This window comes from Lepidochelys kempii, chromosome 3 (assembly GCF_965140265.1).
Source record: "Lepidochelys kempii isolate rLepKem1 chromosome 3, rLepKem1.hap2, whole genome shotgun sequence".
Classification (NCBI taxonomy): Eukaryota; Metazoa; Chordata; order Testudines; family Cheloniidae; genus Lepidochelys; species Lepidochelys kempii.
This window is the reverse complement of record NC_133258.1, coordinates 119,481,810-119,496,583: the sequence shown is the minus strand read 5'-3', so window position 1 is coordinate 119,496,583 and position 14,774 is coordinate 119,481,810. Positions and strand designations below refer to the sequence as shown.

At 41.5% G+C, this 14,774-nt stretch overlaps 1 protein-coding gene across 6 annotated transcripts in view; it reads right to left on the bottom strand.

Moving 5' to 3' along the window:
- Nucleotides 1-14,774, bottom strand: part of SYNJ2 (synaptojanin 2) — a 103,719-nt gene that overhangs the window by 24,420 nt on the left and 64,525 nt on the right. For all 6 annotated transcript variants that reach the window (XR_012158101.1, XM_073337776.1, XM_073337777.1 and 3 more), the window contains 5 exons: nt 10,671-10,755; nt 9,699-9,839; nt 4,288-4,480; nt 2,314-2,472; nt 1,910-2,066 (listed from right to left, as the gene is read on the bottom strand). Coding sequence is in view for 5 of the 6 variants with exons in the window: in XM_073337776.1 (XP_073193877.1) it covers nt 1,910-2,066; nt 2,314-2,472; nt 4,288-4,480; nt 9,699-9,839; nt 10,671-10,755 (735 nt within the window). In the remaining variant the exon portion in view is untranslated. The remainder of the gene's footprint in view (nt 1-1,909; nt 2,067-2,313; nt 2,473-4,287; nt 4,481-9,698; nt 9,840-10,670; nt 10,756-14,774) is intronic.

Genomic DNA, 14,774 nt, shown 5'->3' with positions numbered 1-14,774 from the left:
TGTGGGACATGATCACTTCTCCTGGCTGCCTCATACTAGCTATACATCTCTTCCCTTTGATCTAGGAACTGAATTGTAAACAACCTGCAAGGAATGTCTCCCCTGCAAACAGCTCTCTGGCCCCAGTATCCTCCACTGTATAGAACAGAAATGGAAGTTGGACTATTCGGCAGATCAGCAGTAGAGAGAGAGAGAGAGAGAGAGAAAGAGAAGAAGCTTTGCCACCAAATCAGAAGGGGTAGTGGAGTTTATAGGTGGAGAATGGAACCAGAAGGATTGGGTGGGGCTCAAAGGCAGAAAATGGGGAGGGGGAGAAGATGGATCTCCTAGCTGTGTTACCACTTGGGCTAGCTCTGGAAGGTCTGTAAGTACAGGAGAAAGAGGTTTCATTTATTTGCTACTTTCTTCTGATATATGGTGGGCTCTTGCAGCCCTGCTAGATCATCCCATCTACAATGTCTGCTCAGCCAGCTGAAGTCCTCTCTGGAGCCACTTGAAAGAAGAATTGAGAGAGAAAGGGAAATTTATTGAATAGCTGGGGATATTTTTTTAGCTGAAAAGATGCAATGGAATTACTGGATAGTCTGCAACAATCATAAAGCAGTTGGGAAATATGAGGAGAGTTATTCAACTTCTGCATGCATTTAGAACAATGGCAGACCTGCTACAAACATGAAAAAATGACAAAAGTTGTAGAAACGTGAAAAAAATGGAAAGGGTGAGAGGTAGATTCTTAAGGGAGGATTTTTAGGCTAACTGTGGTCTACAAGGTGGAAGGGGAAAAAAAATTGGGTCAATTATTGAGCAGCCAGAAGTGGAGAGAGGGTGCCTCTGCTAACTGTGAGAAGTGTAGGGAGGAGATACCAGCACTTTTATCCTCCCATCCAAGTGTTATTTTCTTCTTGGTTATTCATCTGGGATATTTCGATTATCTACAGCAACACAAACCCCTCTATTCCTGTGTGTAGGACCCTATTGGCTTAGAAGAACTGCAGCCCTACCAATATTTGAGCTTATTTCTCACACAAACTGAAGTTCACCTATTGTTATCCCCTGCATCTCATCCCTTCTATGGTTTTATTGCTTTGTAAGCTCATGCCTCTATTTACTGGTCATGATCCTCTTTTTACTACACCATCAGATTTTAAAATCAATATGAGATTATTTATGTTACATTGACATCCTCTCTGGAAACCCTCACTTTCCTTCATGGTATTTATACTGAGGCAGTCCACGGGATGACCCTTGTATCTTAAGAGGTAAAGTCACATTTGTATGCATGGATCAGGTAATTTCTCATGTAACTCTTCACTTTGCATGCGTAAGTGCAGTTTTTACACATACTAATGGATGACATGCAGATTCAGAGGCTGGTATGGAAATATGGCTCTGGCGGCAAAAAGTTGTTTTTTTTTTAAAAAACTGTCCTAGTATTTTATAGCTTTTAACTTACAGATAAAGTAATGCACTGCACTTCCGTAGCACTTTCCATTCAACGATCTCAAAGCATTTTACAAGTATGAATTAATAAAACCTCACAACGTTCAGTATTATCATTCCCTAATAACATCTGAGGAAACCAAGGCACAAGGCTCAGATCCTTATTGAAATCAGTAACAACAGGAGCAGGAGTAGGCTGTAGCTAAGTGACTTGATCAGGTTTCAAATGTGACTTCTATGTTCATGAAAGCAGTCCCACTGAAACCAAAGGGAGTACCACCATGAGTAAGGTAATCACAGTTTCACCCAGACTAAAGGCCAGATCCAGGTATAGAACCTAGAATCCCAGACTGTCCACCTTCTTCTCTAACCACTAGACCAAATTCCATCCCTTGGATCCAGTGAGATCTGACTGCCAGGCATCATTATTTAAAATGAGAAATGCAAAAATGAGAAAGACCCTACGCACCTGTTTTATCAAATGAAAGCTTCTTTCTCCACCAAAGCACTCGGTCAGTCCAAGCAGGGGTTCTGCACTTATCGCTTGTATCATAAGCCTCTGAGCCAACGTCATATTTATATGTTGGTCCAAAATGAATAGTGCCTTCATGAAAGTCTTTAAAAATCTATTAAAATAAATATCATTTCTTCAATCAGCTAATTCCTGCTTATGAAGGTTTCATAGTCACATATTCACTTTTATTAATATAATCACACTTTGATTTTTTTTTAAATGAACATACCCATAGAAACGCATTTCTGAAAATGCCCTCATTTTCATTCTTACTTAAAGGCAATTAGTTTGGATCAAAATATGGGTGTTCTGGAAAATGGCTATTTTAAATTTGGAGCAAATGGGATAAATCCCCTTACTTTTCCACTGGATTTCTGCTGCTGTAGTTGATCAAATTCCAGGAGTCTTTTCCAGTCTTGTCGTTTAAGAAAATAAAAGACTTCTTCATATGTCAGATCAATGCGATAGTTAAAATCGCCACACCAGAACACATAGTCATGTGAGAACACATTCCTCCCCTGGTTAGAAGATACAGAATTTAAGACATAGTTTAAAATGATACATTTTAATCAACTGAGTTTTAAAACTCAGTCTCCCTCGAATACTATATTTTGGACTTGTTTACGAGGTTTTAATTGCTAAATCCAGTGCAGACTAAAAAAGTGGTCTCTACATTTCTTTCTGCATCCCACAGTTATTTAGTCACAATTTTACATCCATAATTTAGATATCTTAATTCTGGCACAGTCAAGGACTTATATGCCTGCATGATCTAAACTGCAGCCACAAAATGCTCTTGCTATTGTATGCACCCGCAAAAACAGAGGCTTCAGTCAAGACCAGGCTGAAAATTTGCCCCTACAACTGCATAGCACATTTCTGTAAATGTAAAGTAATAATATTATTAACAGAGATTCACTCCAATATTTAAGCTTCATGTGTTATGCTACAGATAACTGCACTTTCAAAAAATAAGCTCTAAACCTCTGAACACAGGGATTCATAAAGGAAACACTTCAGACCTGTATCTCTAGCATCACTAGAGGGCACTGTTAATATATATTACACACACACAAAGTATACACCAATATAGTAAACTTACAGGATATAAAATAGTTAATGAGCTATTGGAAGTAAGGACTGCTATACGCATGATTTTATGGCCATTTAGAATGAATATTCTATGCAGGTCTTCAATACTGGGACTATTATTTCTAACATAAATGGAAACTGATTAATATGCTATATGTGTCAAGCCTGTAAACCCTGGAAACAACAGGGAGTTAAATTTTATGCTCTTCAACCTAAATGCCATTCTTTGCTGACTTAACAAAATAAATGAACACATCATAAACTGGTCCTTTCGTTCCCTGGCTTACAGGCTCTCTGGAGAAGTCTGAAAGAAATGGCAGCTGTGGAAATCTAACGCGGCCAACACCATTAAGGCAAGCACAGGAACAAAGCCACAAAAAACCTACAGGGCCACTTGATGGCCTTAAACAGAGACAACTGAGAGGTGATCAACAGAATACCATCCAAAAGATATCATATCTGATATAAATACAGAGGAAAGGGATCTCAGAATGTCTGTTTGCGCCACATTCTGATAAAGATAAAAATTAATTGTGCTTGGTCTTCTTGGGAAATGAGACTCTAGGGGAAGTGTAGGGAGAAAGGATGAAGAAAAGCAGGAGGCATGTAGGCTGTGTGCAGGAGACTGAGAAGTTGTGGCATGTCACAATCAAAGAGAAGGAGTAGCTGGAGTATGACACACTCTGGGTATGCTCTGATAGAAAATGGTCTTTTTAGGGACTCTTGCTAACTAATTCAAATTAGAGCAGCCCCAGGGTGAACTAAACTGTTCTGGGTCTGAGCAGAGAACCAGGGAGCCATTACTGTCTGTGTGATGCCACCACACCTGGTTCTTAAAGCGTAATCTTGGCAAACTGGTCCACAATGCATAAAGTTTTCAATCTGTGAATCAGGTGGGTGTGATAGTGAGTGATGAAACATTATGATGGTGGGAAACTGGTTATATCCCTTCATTGTTCACGTTCAGGCATTCTCACATCTGGGTTATTTAAAGGTGTAGAATTTTTGTAAAGAAAGTATTGTTTGTTTTTGGGTTAGCTGGTCTCCATGGAAATAAGCTTTCAACCTTACTTTCTTTTTTATTAAGTTCTTTTGTGTGAATACTCTATGACTTTGAATTGCCTCCCGTGCTGACCTGCCAGGTAGTATAGATTGCTACTGACTCTCACAATTAAAAATTTAAGGATATAATTTTCACTCCCATTCACAACATTTCTGTCTGAGACATCCTAAATACTTACCATTGGGAAGCTGAGTTTCTGTGTAATCTCTTTATAATCTTCATTCCTCTCTTTCACTTGAGACTGACCAGCTGTCAAGTGACTGCATATGAAGCAAAAACTGGTACTGTGGAACTGGAAACGGATGCCTACTGCACCTTTATTCCCAGCTTTCCCTCCCATCCCGGTTTTCACTGTGTCTATTGCTACATCCCTGGACCAAAAAAAAAAAAAAAAAAAAAAAAAAGGTGGGGGTTGGGGGGAGAGAAAAAAAAAATCAGTCAGTCATTACTGGAAAGTGGAAAGGAAAACCCCATCTTATTTAGAATGATGCTTTTATTTTCCCTCCAGTTATTAAATCCATGAATGAGCAGAGATTCATGTTGGTCAATGGATCTCTTAGGGTCTTTTGCTGCAACATTACTATTGGCGGTATAGATGTTCTAATGTTTCAGATTACCAGTTAAAAAACAACAATACAGTAATAAAACAATCAAGTGAAATAACTTTGTCCTTGGGCCACCCCTCTTGGCATCCTTTCCAAACTATTCAGCATTCTTTGCATGAAAACATTTCTGTACCTTTTGTAACTTATATGAGGTTTACTTTTGATGTTTGTCTTTATCAAAAAAATTCCTTTGAAGTAGTGACAATAATTAAGGGTCACTTTTTACTCCCTTTTATTTTCCATTCTGCTGACATGAATCTGCTAACAGCTGGTTATCTACTGAAGTGGCATTTCCATACCATGAAATGCAACTTTTGTAGTGGAGAGCGGGCCACATCTCTGGTGTATCAATGCAAATATCAAAGCATACAGATTATAAAATCTGTATTTATCATACTAGTTGATTGTTAGAAACAAATACTCAGACCTTGAGCACTGAAATGGCATCAGTTTTGATAACAAATTGCCTGTTGCATCCATATTATTAATTACATCTTAGCAATTAACATATCATTGTTTTACATTATATTACAACTTGGCAAAACAAACCACCTGTTAGCAGAGTAATTACTCCCAGATAGCCAGTCTATTTTGAGAATAATGCACGCCTGTCTTTTCAGATAAGCAAATAGTGAGATCATAATTGTAATTGCCCCAGTCCTGTGTGAATCCTTCCTATTGAGAAAATTTCCAGTTACTTTGTACATAAAATCATGAGCACTGGATTAGAATATTTGTGTCCGTTGATGCAGGGCAATATCTGGAGGGGACAAACGTTAAGTCTTTGTTGACTTTTGGTTACACACATTCTTGGAGGTTCTAGAGGTGTTGGGGCAATTTCATACCACAACCCGTGCTTTGCTTCTCTTTCCTGGCTGGTGAAGGCCAGTGGGGAAATACTAGGTCCTGGGTTGGCTGATGGGGAACATCAACACCTTCTCAGAGAGTTTTGACCATTTTAAGGAATCATGTGTTCTGTCTCTGCTCTAAGAAGCCATCCATTGATGTGCCAACCTATACAACTATTAACTGGAATCTAATCCTCCATTCTTGGTTAAGGTTATAGGAAAGGTTGTGGTGAGACAGCCTCATAGTATCCTGAGCCTCTGAGTTCCTTGACCCATTCATTGTGATATATACTTCAATCACACCCCATTTTATTAATCTCCTCTTTACACTAGTCTAACCTTTTAATCTCCCTTAGCATAGAAATCTTTCTCTGCCTCTGATGATTTTTGTTGTCCTTTTCTGGATTTTTCTTTTTTATTTTTAAACTACAAAATCACGTGACTAGGATTGGCTGTGTCCATGTATCCTGTAGCAGCTCATTAATATTAAATAACGAAACTCAGCCACTTATTAAAATCAAAACCTTTCAGGACTTTCAATGGCCCACTGTTGTATATCTGAGTGCTAACAGGTTGACAGTTGCAATAGAACCAATCTGTAGAAAGAAAAGGAGTACTTGTGGCACCTTAGAGACTAACCAATTTATCTGAGCATAAGCTTTCGTGAGCTACAGCTCACTTCATCGGATGTATACCGTGGAAACTGCAGAAGACATTATATACACACAGAGAATATGAAACAATACCTTCTCCCGCCCCACTGTCCTGCTGGTAATAGCTTATCTAAAGTGATCATCAAGTTGGGCCATTTCCAGCACAAATCCAGGTTCTCACTCTCCTGCTGGTAATAGCCCATCCAAAGTGACCACTCTCTTCACAATGTGTATGATAATCAAGGTGGGCCATTTCCTGTGCAAATCCAGGTTCTCTCACCCCCTGGAGAGTGAGTTTGTGTGTGTGTGTGGGGGGGGGGACGGAGGGTAAGAAAACCTGGATTTGTGCTAGAAATGGCCCAACTTGATGATCACTTTAGATAAGCTATTACCAGCAGGAGAGTGAATTTGTGTGTGTATGGGGGTGGGGGGGGGGTGAGAAAACCTGGATTTGTGCAGGAAATGGCCCACCTTGATTATCATACACATTGTGAAGAGAGTGGTCACTTTGGATGGGCTATTACCAGCAGGAGAGTGAGTTTGGGGGGGGGGGAGGGGGGGTGAGAAAACCTGGATTTGTGCTGGAAATGGCCCAACTTGATGATCACTTTAGATAAGCTCTTACCAGCAGGACAGTGGGGCGGGAGGAGGTATTGTTTCATGGTCTCTGTGTGTATATAATGTCTTCTGCAGTTTCCACGGTATGCATCCGATGAAGTGAGCTGTAGCTCACGAAAGCTCACGCTCAAATAAATTGGTAAGTCTCTAAGGTGCCACAAGTACTCCTTTTCTTTTTGCGAATACCGACTAACACGGCTGTTACTCTGAAACCAATCTGTAGAGTAATTCTGCTATTGATCCCTTTTTATTCAAGCTGGAGTACTCAAATTTCACCTAGTAAAAGTTATTCTCCTTCTTTGGACTACTTTTATCAGACAGGTTAGTTAAAAAAAATAAAAAATAAATAAAATAAATTCAGGAATTTAGTCTTTTCCCTTTAGAACGCAGAAGGCTGCAGTAAGGGAACACTAGTGTTACCTGGATTCCATTAGTCTGACTGCAGAGCTAGGTACGACATGAAGACGGCATGGACCTTCATGGTGGATATTTGACTAGTGAAAGAGAAAGTAAGATAGCCCAGCAGGGTTTGAAACTCTCGAAGGTTTTAGTGACCCAGCAGTGCATTTGGTATGGGGTGGATGATATTGTTCTAGTCTTCTCTGGGAGATGCCAGTGTGTAGTTCTGGCCAATTACTCCGCTCCCACCTGCATATCCGTAGGCATGCTTCATTCCACTGCACAGGCACTTTCATGCAGGCTCTGTTCTGTTATCCACCCTACCCAATGTGTATGTGAGTCTGTTGAGGTAGACAGGGAGCTAGTTTGGGTTCCCCTGTTATCACTACTGTACACAGAGGTCACACAACTCTGTCTCTGTCAATTTAGGCCCAGATGCTGTAGTCTATTTGGTTCCACAGCGCTTGGTTGAAATGGAGACTTAATGACAGTAAGCTCGCTGAAGCTAAATCTAGAGAAGAAAGGAGTCCTGGTGGCAGAAGCAGCATAAATATACGGTAGGAGAGTTTTCTCATCTTACGACCAACAAGATTATCCACTCTCTAGCCCAAGAGTTTTTGGATTTTAGTGTACTTTGCAGCCCTGATTGCTCCTGGATCTCAGATGTCATCAGTGGCCAAAAGCATATTCTTTCCCAGGTGAATCTGCCTTTTATCTCAGATCTGGACCTTGCAACTCCAGGTTGTATTGCTACAGCGCTCTCTCCATGAGACTACCCCTGAAGAACACTCCAAAGCTGCAGCTGGTGCAGAGTGCCACTAGCTACCTGTTTGGCAGTGTTGGCCACAGGGAGAATATTATGATAGTTCTGCAATGGCGAGGTTGGCTTTCTATTTCCTTTAGGGTGCAAGTCAAGGTGTTGGTAGGGATCTACATATGGCTGGGTTCCTGGGTGCCTCAGAGACTGCTCCTCTCCCTTTGTGCTACTACAACAATTGGGGAAGGTGCTCTTAATGGTTACTGTAGTTAAAAATCTGAGGTGAAATCTTGGCCCAACTAAAGTCAATGGAAGTTTTGCCATGGTCTTCAATGGGGCCAGGATTTCATCCTGGGGACTGACGGCAGGACAGTCTATCTAAGGATCTTATACAATCCCCATTACCACAGCACCTCAACGTCACACAATCTTTAATGCATTTGTCCTCACAGCGCCTCCGTGAGGTAGGCCAGTACTACTATTCCCATTCTACAGAAGGGCAACTGAGTCACAGAGAGAAAGTGACTTGCCCAAGGTGACACAGGAAGCTTGTGGCAAAGTAGAGACTTGAACCCACGCTCCCTTCCTCTATCAAAGGAATGATCTTCTCAGAGGAGAGATCTTGACTCTAGGATTTGCTTCCCCTGTTGGTTCTAGGAACTGCATTAGGCCTATATCTTTTCTCCAGCTTTTGTCTGTGTTGGGGATGGGTGCAGGGAAGCTCAGCGGGGAGAAATTTATAAAGGTGCCCTCGACAATTAGATGGCTCGCTCCTAGTGAAAGTCAAAGGGAGCAAGTTGCCGGACTCCAATTTGTGCTTTTGAAAATATCTCCTCCTTGGTCTATTTTTGATGGGAGTCTTCTCCTTTTGCCCAGTTTGGCATCAGTACAGCTTACGTTGTAAAATACTGTACAGATGTCCTAACTTGCTCGTTTCTATTGATTTTATTTCAAATAAAGAAATAAAGTAAAATTATTACTTCTCATGTCTGAAGAATTTGTTAGCCAATGAAATTCTGTTTTTAACAGGAATTTTTATCTCTATCCCTAGCCCAACCTCACGTTTACAATTGTACGGGTTAATGAGCTTACACGAAATGAAGAACACATTTCTGCAGCAGGAATTCTCAGCAAAAACCAGGCCTTCACCTCAGGGCTAGACTGAAGAACTTTGGGGCCCTGTGAACTATGGCATTTAGGTGTCCCCCACCTTTCCTTCTCCTATAGGTTAGGAAGCCTTGGGATGAGGGTCAGGTACTGCCCCAGAGGGTGGGACAATCTGTGTGTGTGTGGGGGGGGGGGGGCGGTCAGGTTCTGCCCTGAGGGAGTGAGAGGCCCTGGAGGGGCTGTTAGAGAGTGAACTCACCCTGCACTCAGCTAGCAGCAGTTCCTGTCCCACAGGGCTGGCCCGGCTCCCCACTCCATCCCACTAGTTCTTGCCACAGCATGCTGGCAGAGTCCTCCCTCCAACTCCTTCCTGGCCCATGGGGTGTGTGTGTGTGTGTGTGTGTGTGTGTGTGTGTGTGTGTGTGTGTGTGTGTGTGTGTGTGTGTGTGTGTATAGTTGGTACCCCTAGAGTCAGGCCCCCCACTGAAATGGCGGCACTGGTTCGACTGCACTGTGTGCACATTGATTAATCCAGGCCTGCTTTCCCTGCTCCCAACTCCAGGCCACAGGAAACCCTTTGTGAAAACATGACACCCTCGTACCTAATGAAGGGGACGTGATAAGGTCGTACAAAGATGAAGAGACAAACGCCAACAAGCTGTGCCGATGTCAGCAGAATGTACCGGTGAGTCCTGGAAACTGCTTTCTGAAGCTGCTCCCCCCACATCTTCCTATTAGTTGTACTGGAACAAAAACAAACACTGAATGAATTGAACAGAAACGAAATAATAAAAATCATGTTGAAGCCTCTTTCTTTGCAATGTCTCTTTCCCCTGCTCTTGCAACACGAGGCAGAGGGCAGTAAGGTGAGAGCTAAATGGACTTTAACTGCTTAGGAGGTGACCGGCTACATGTGCTCAATATTGAATGCACTGCTACTCTCAAGTGATGGTTGGGCAGCCATGTTCTGCATAGATTTGACCTTGTAGACCTCCTTATTTTTCTTGTCCTAAAGATCCACTGATACATGCAGATGAATACTGACCCACCAACCATGCTACATACTACTGTAGCTTTGCTATTCCTAAAGATGATATCTCAATGTTAAGCTAGAAGAATCAGCAGTGAAACGCTACATTCCTTGGTTGTTTTTGCCCCTTTCCCCTTGAGTCCTCCTCCAGCCTGTCAAGGAACAAATTTTTTTACATGCACGGACAAGAAAAGTTCATTCCTTACCTCTACTTCCTACCCTAGCAGTACCTTTATGAATACACATACATAAATACTTAAACACAGAGAGATATTGCTCACATTGTAAAATTCCACACATACATTTCAGTTGTGTGTAGAGACTTTGACAGTTTAACATTTCAGCATCAGACAAGGATACTGAGAGCACAGTGCTAAAGTAGGGCCCTGCATTGGCTTAGAAAGCTCAATGATATGCATTGTATAAAAATGAGAGAGTGCACATTTGGGCTGGTAACCTTGGCATTTGTTAATGACAAACACATTCCCACACAGAGTGACTATATGCAGGTGAATGTACAAAGCACAGCTCTGTTTTCACCTACCTGGTATTTACAATATTCCCTGCATTTAATTCCACCATCTCTTCAAATCCCACAGCAAACATGTCAGCAGGGCAGCTTTCATCATCTGCGTATAGAGGAACAAAAGTCATTCAAGACTTACCACTTTATTTGTTGTTTCGTTTAATCATTTGCATACTTGACAGAAATTAGAAAAAGAGACGTCCTATAGTTAATTTTGTGCATCCTCTGCCAAGTTATATAATTATAGCTCTTTTATATACTCTTCCTCCCTCCAGCAGGACAGTTCAGTTTCTATCTTTAGAAAGCAACCCTTGCAGTTCCTTTTATCATTTTTCTGCTTGTCTCCTTCTGGTTGTCTGCATCTTTCTGGTAGGAAGGAGCCCAGAACAAAGCATTTTATTCTAGGTGTGGCCTCAGCAATGTTGTTTAGAGGGAGATCCTCTCTTCCCAGATTTAAGATATGATGCCACTGTGTACAAAACCCAAAAGTCACAATGGTTTGCCCCATCCCATCCAGTCACATTGAAATCTCATACCCAGTATGCGGTCCAATATCTCAACGTCTGTTTTTGACACAGAATTTATCTAGCTGCAACTATTGTCCACTACCAGCATGTTTCTTCCTCCCCACCCATGCCCCCAAGTAAGATTTTCCACTACTTTGAGGAAGTCTTGGAGGTTCCTTGCTAACTTTCTTCCCTGTCTTCTTCAACAACATACACCACGGATTGTAGCCGCTTACCAGTGAAGAAATGTGTCTTGACAACAGTGCTCCTTAGACCAACTGGTACAGGAGTTGGGGGGAGGTGTCACTGATGGGCAACCCACCTAGGTGTGAGCATGCTCCTTGGAGAGGACTCAGACAATCAGACACTGATCTCTCATGGGGCGGCACAAAACTACATCTACATCTGCTTGTTCACCAGGTTTGCCTTACATCTAAAGGGTTTTCATTATTATTCACCAGACAACAAGAACTTCACTCAGCCCTTAGGGCTATACAGAAGAATACTGTAGGAGCCTAAATCAGGTTTGCTCACAAATTAAGAATAAGAAAAGCAGAAAAGTGCACATGCAAAAATAGTAACTGCATATTTTACATGCATAATTTTGACACCCATTTTTGAAAATTTAGCCATTAATGTAGATTATTAAAACAGCTGACTGCATGAGGCGCCTGACTTCATTGTCAGTAAGTATGTCTAATGTGCATGAACAGAACACATACAGCATAACGTTGTTAATCTCCTACTTCCTGGGCCTTCTGAGACTACAGTAGTATGGGCTCAAGAGAAGTAATGCTCACGTGAGACAGCCAGGGATACATGGAATTTATTTGTGTGCTACGCACAGGAATATCTCAGCAATGCCTGCAAAGGATTATGTATTACGCTGTAACAGGGAAAGTGAAGGACAAGCAGTAATTTTAGAACCACTTCATTTCTGAAGGACAGAACACTATCTTTGCTGTTTTCTTTAGGAAAATCTGTAAGTCAGTTACAATCACAAGCCCTGTTTTGTAAACTGGAAAGTCAGCAGCCAGTTCAAACAAGCCACAAACACAACAGTTTGACACACTACTAAAAAAAATGACCCTGCTTTGTAATGATGTAATGTAATAAAATGTTACCCTTACTGTATACAATTCCTTTTGTCTGGGGGTCTCGGAGTGCTTTATAAACACTAAAGGATTAAGTGTAACATTTTCAGAGGTGCCTAAAGGCCAGACTTTTAAAGATATTTAGATGTCAAAAGATGCAGATAGATACCTAGTGGAATTTCTAAAGGCACCTAGGCACCTAACTCCCAATGAGATTGAAACACAAGGGGAGGAATGGAGGAGCATGAATAAAACTGATATTTAGGGACAGATTTTGTGCTGTCTGGTGAGAGATTCAGTGCAGAAGGCCACCTCAGGGTGAGGTGATTTTATGCCACCTTCACACACTCTGGATTCTGGGATGCTGTAAGGGCCAAAACACTCGTCAGCATCAGTTAGTGCAGCCCTGAGGGTTTCTCTAACTTATAGCAGCCTTCCCAGCCCCACCTATGGACTGCTACACCAAGGCTTGTGAAGGGGTGCAGTATAAGGCCAAGTGGGAGCAGAATCAGCCACTTAGAATTCCCCACCAGATGATATATGAATGGCCAAATATGGGACCTAAACTACTTGGCAGTTCCATTCGACACTAACAAATAATAGATTCATAGTTTCATAGATGCTAAGGTCAGAAGGGACCATTATGATCATCTAGTCTGACCTCCTGCACAATGCAGGCCACAGAATCTCACCCACCCACTCCTGCGAAAAACCTCTCACCTATGTCTGAGCTATTGAAGTCCTCAAATCGTGGTTTAAAGACTTCAAGGAGCAGAGAATCCTCCAGCAAGTGACCCGTGCCCCATGCTACAGAGGAAGGTGAAAAATCTCCAGGGCCTCTTCCAATCTGCCCCGGAGGAAAATTCCTTCCCGATCCCAAATATGGCGATCAGCTAAACCCTGAGCATACGGGCAAGATTCACCAGCCAGATACTACAGAAAATTCTTTCCTGGGTAACTCAGATCCCACCCCATCTAACATCCCATCACAGGCCATTGGGCCTATTTACCATGAATATTTAAAGATCAATTAATTACCAAAATCATGTTATCCCATCATATCATCTCCTCCATAAACTTATCGAGTTTAATCTTAAAGCCAGATAGATCTTTTGCCCCTACTGCTTCCCTTGGAAGGCTATTCCAAAACTTCACTCCTCTGATGGTTAGAAACCTTCGTCTAATTTCAAGTCTAAACTTCCCAATGACCAGTTTATATCCATTTGTTCTTGTGTCCACATTGATACTAAGCTTAAATAATTCCTCTCCCTCTCCGGTATTTATCCCTCTGATATATTTATAGAGAGCAATCATATCTCCCCTCAACCTTCTTTTATAGTTAGGCTAAACAAGCCAAGCTCCTTGAGTCTCCTTTCATAAGACAAGTTTTCCAATCCTCGGATCATCCTAGTAGCCCTTCTCTGTACCTGTTCCAGTTTGAATTCATCCTTCTTAAACATGGGAGACCAGAACTGCACACACTATTCCAGATGAGGTCTCACCAGTGCCTTGTATAACGGTACTAAAACCTCCTTATCTCTACTGGAAATACCTCTCCTGATGCATCCCAAGACCGCATTAGCTTTTTTCACGGCCATATCACATTGGCAGCTCATAGTCATCCTATGATCAACCAATACTCCAAGGTCCTTCTCCTTTACTTCTAATTGATGCGTCCCCATCTTATAACTAAAATTCTTGTTATTAATCCCTAAATGCATAACCTTACACTTCTCACTATTAAATTTCATCCTATTACTATTACTCCAGTTTACAAGGTCATCCAGATCCTCCTGTATGATATCCCAGTCCTTCTCTAAATTGGCAATAACTCCCAGCTTTGTATCATCCGCAAACTTTATTAGCACACTCCCACTTTTTGTGCCGAGATCAGTAATAAAAAGATTAAATAAGATTGGTCCCAAAACTGATCCTTGAGGAACTCCACTGGTAACCTCCCTCCAGCAGGACAGTTCACCTTTCAGTAGGTCCCGTTGTAGTCTCCCCTTTAACCAATTCCTTATCCTCCTTTCAATTTTCCTATTGATCCCCATCTTTTCCAATTTAACTAATAATTCCCCATGTGGCACGGTATCAAACGCCTTACTGAAATCTAGGTAAATTAGATCCACTGAGTTTCCTTTGTCTAAAAAATCTGTTACTTTCTCAAAGAAGGAGATCAGGTTGGTTTGGCACGATCAACCTTTTGTAAAACCATGTTGTATTTTGTCCCATTTACCATTGACTTCAATGTCCTTAACTACTTTCTCCTTCAAAATTTTTTCCAAGACTTTGCATACTACAGATGTCAAAATAACAGGCCTGTAGTTACCCGGATCACTTTTTTTCCCTTTCTTAAAAATAGGAACAATGTTAGCAATTCTCCAATCATATGGTACAACCCCTGAGTTTACAGATTCATTAAAAATTCTTGCTAATGGGCTTGCAATTTTGGGTGCCAATTCCTTTAATATTCTTGGATGAAGATTATCTGGGCGCCCCGATTTAGTCCCATTACGCTG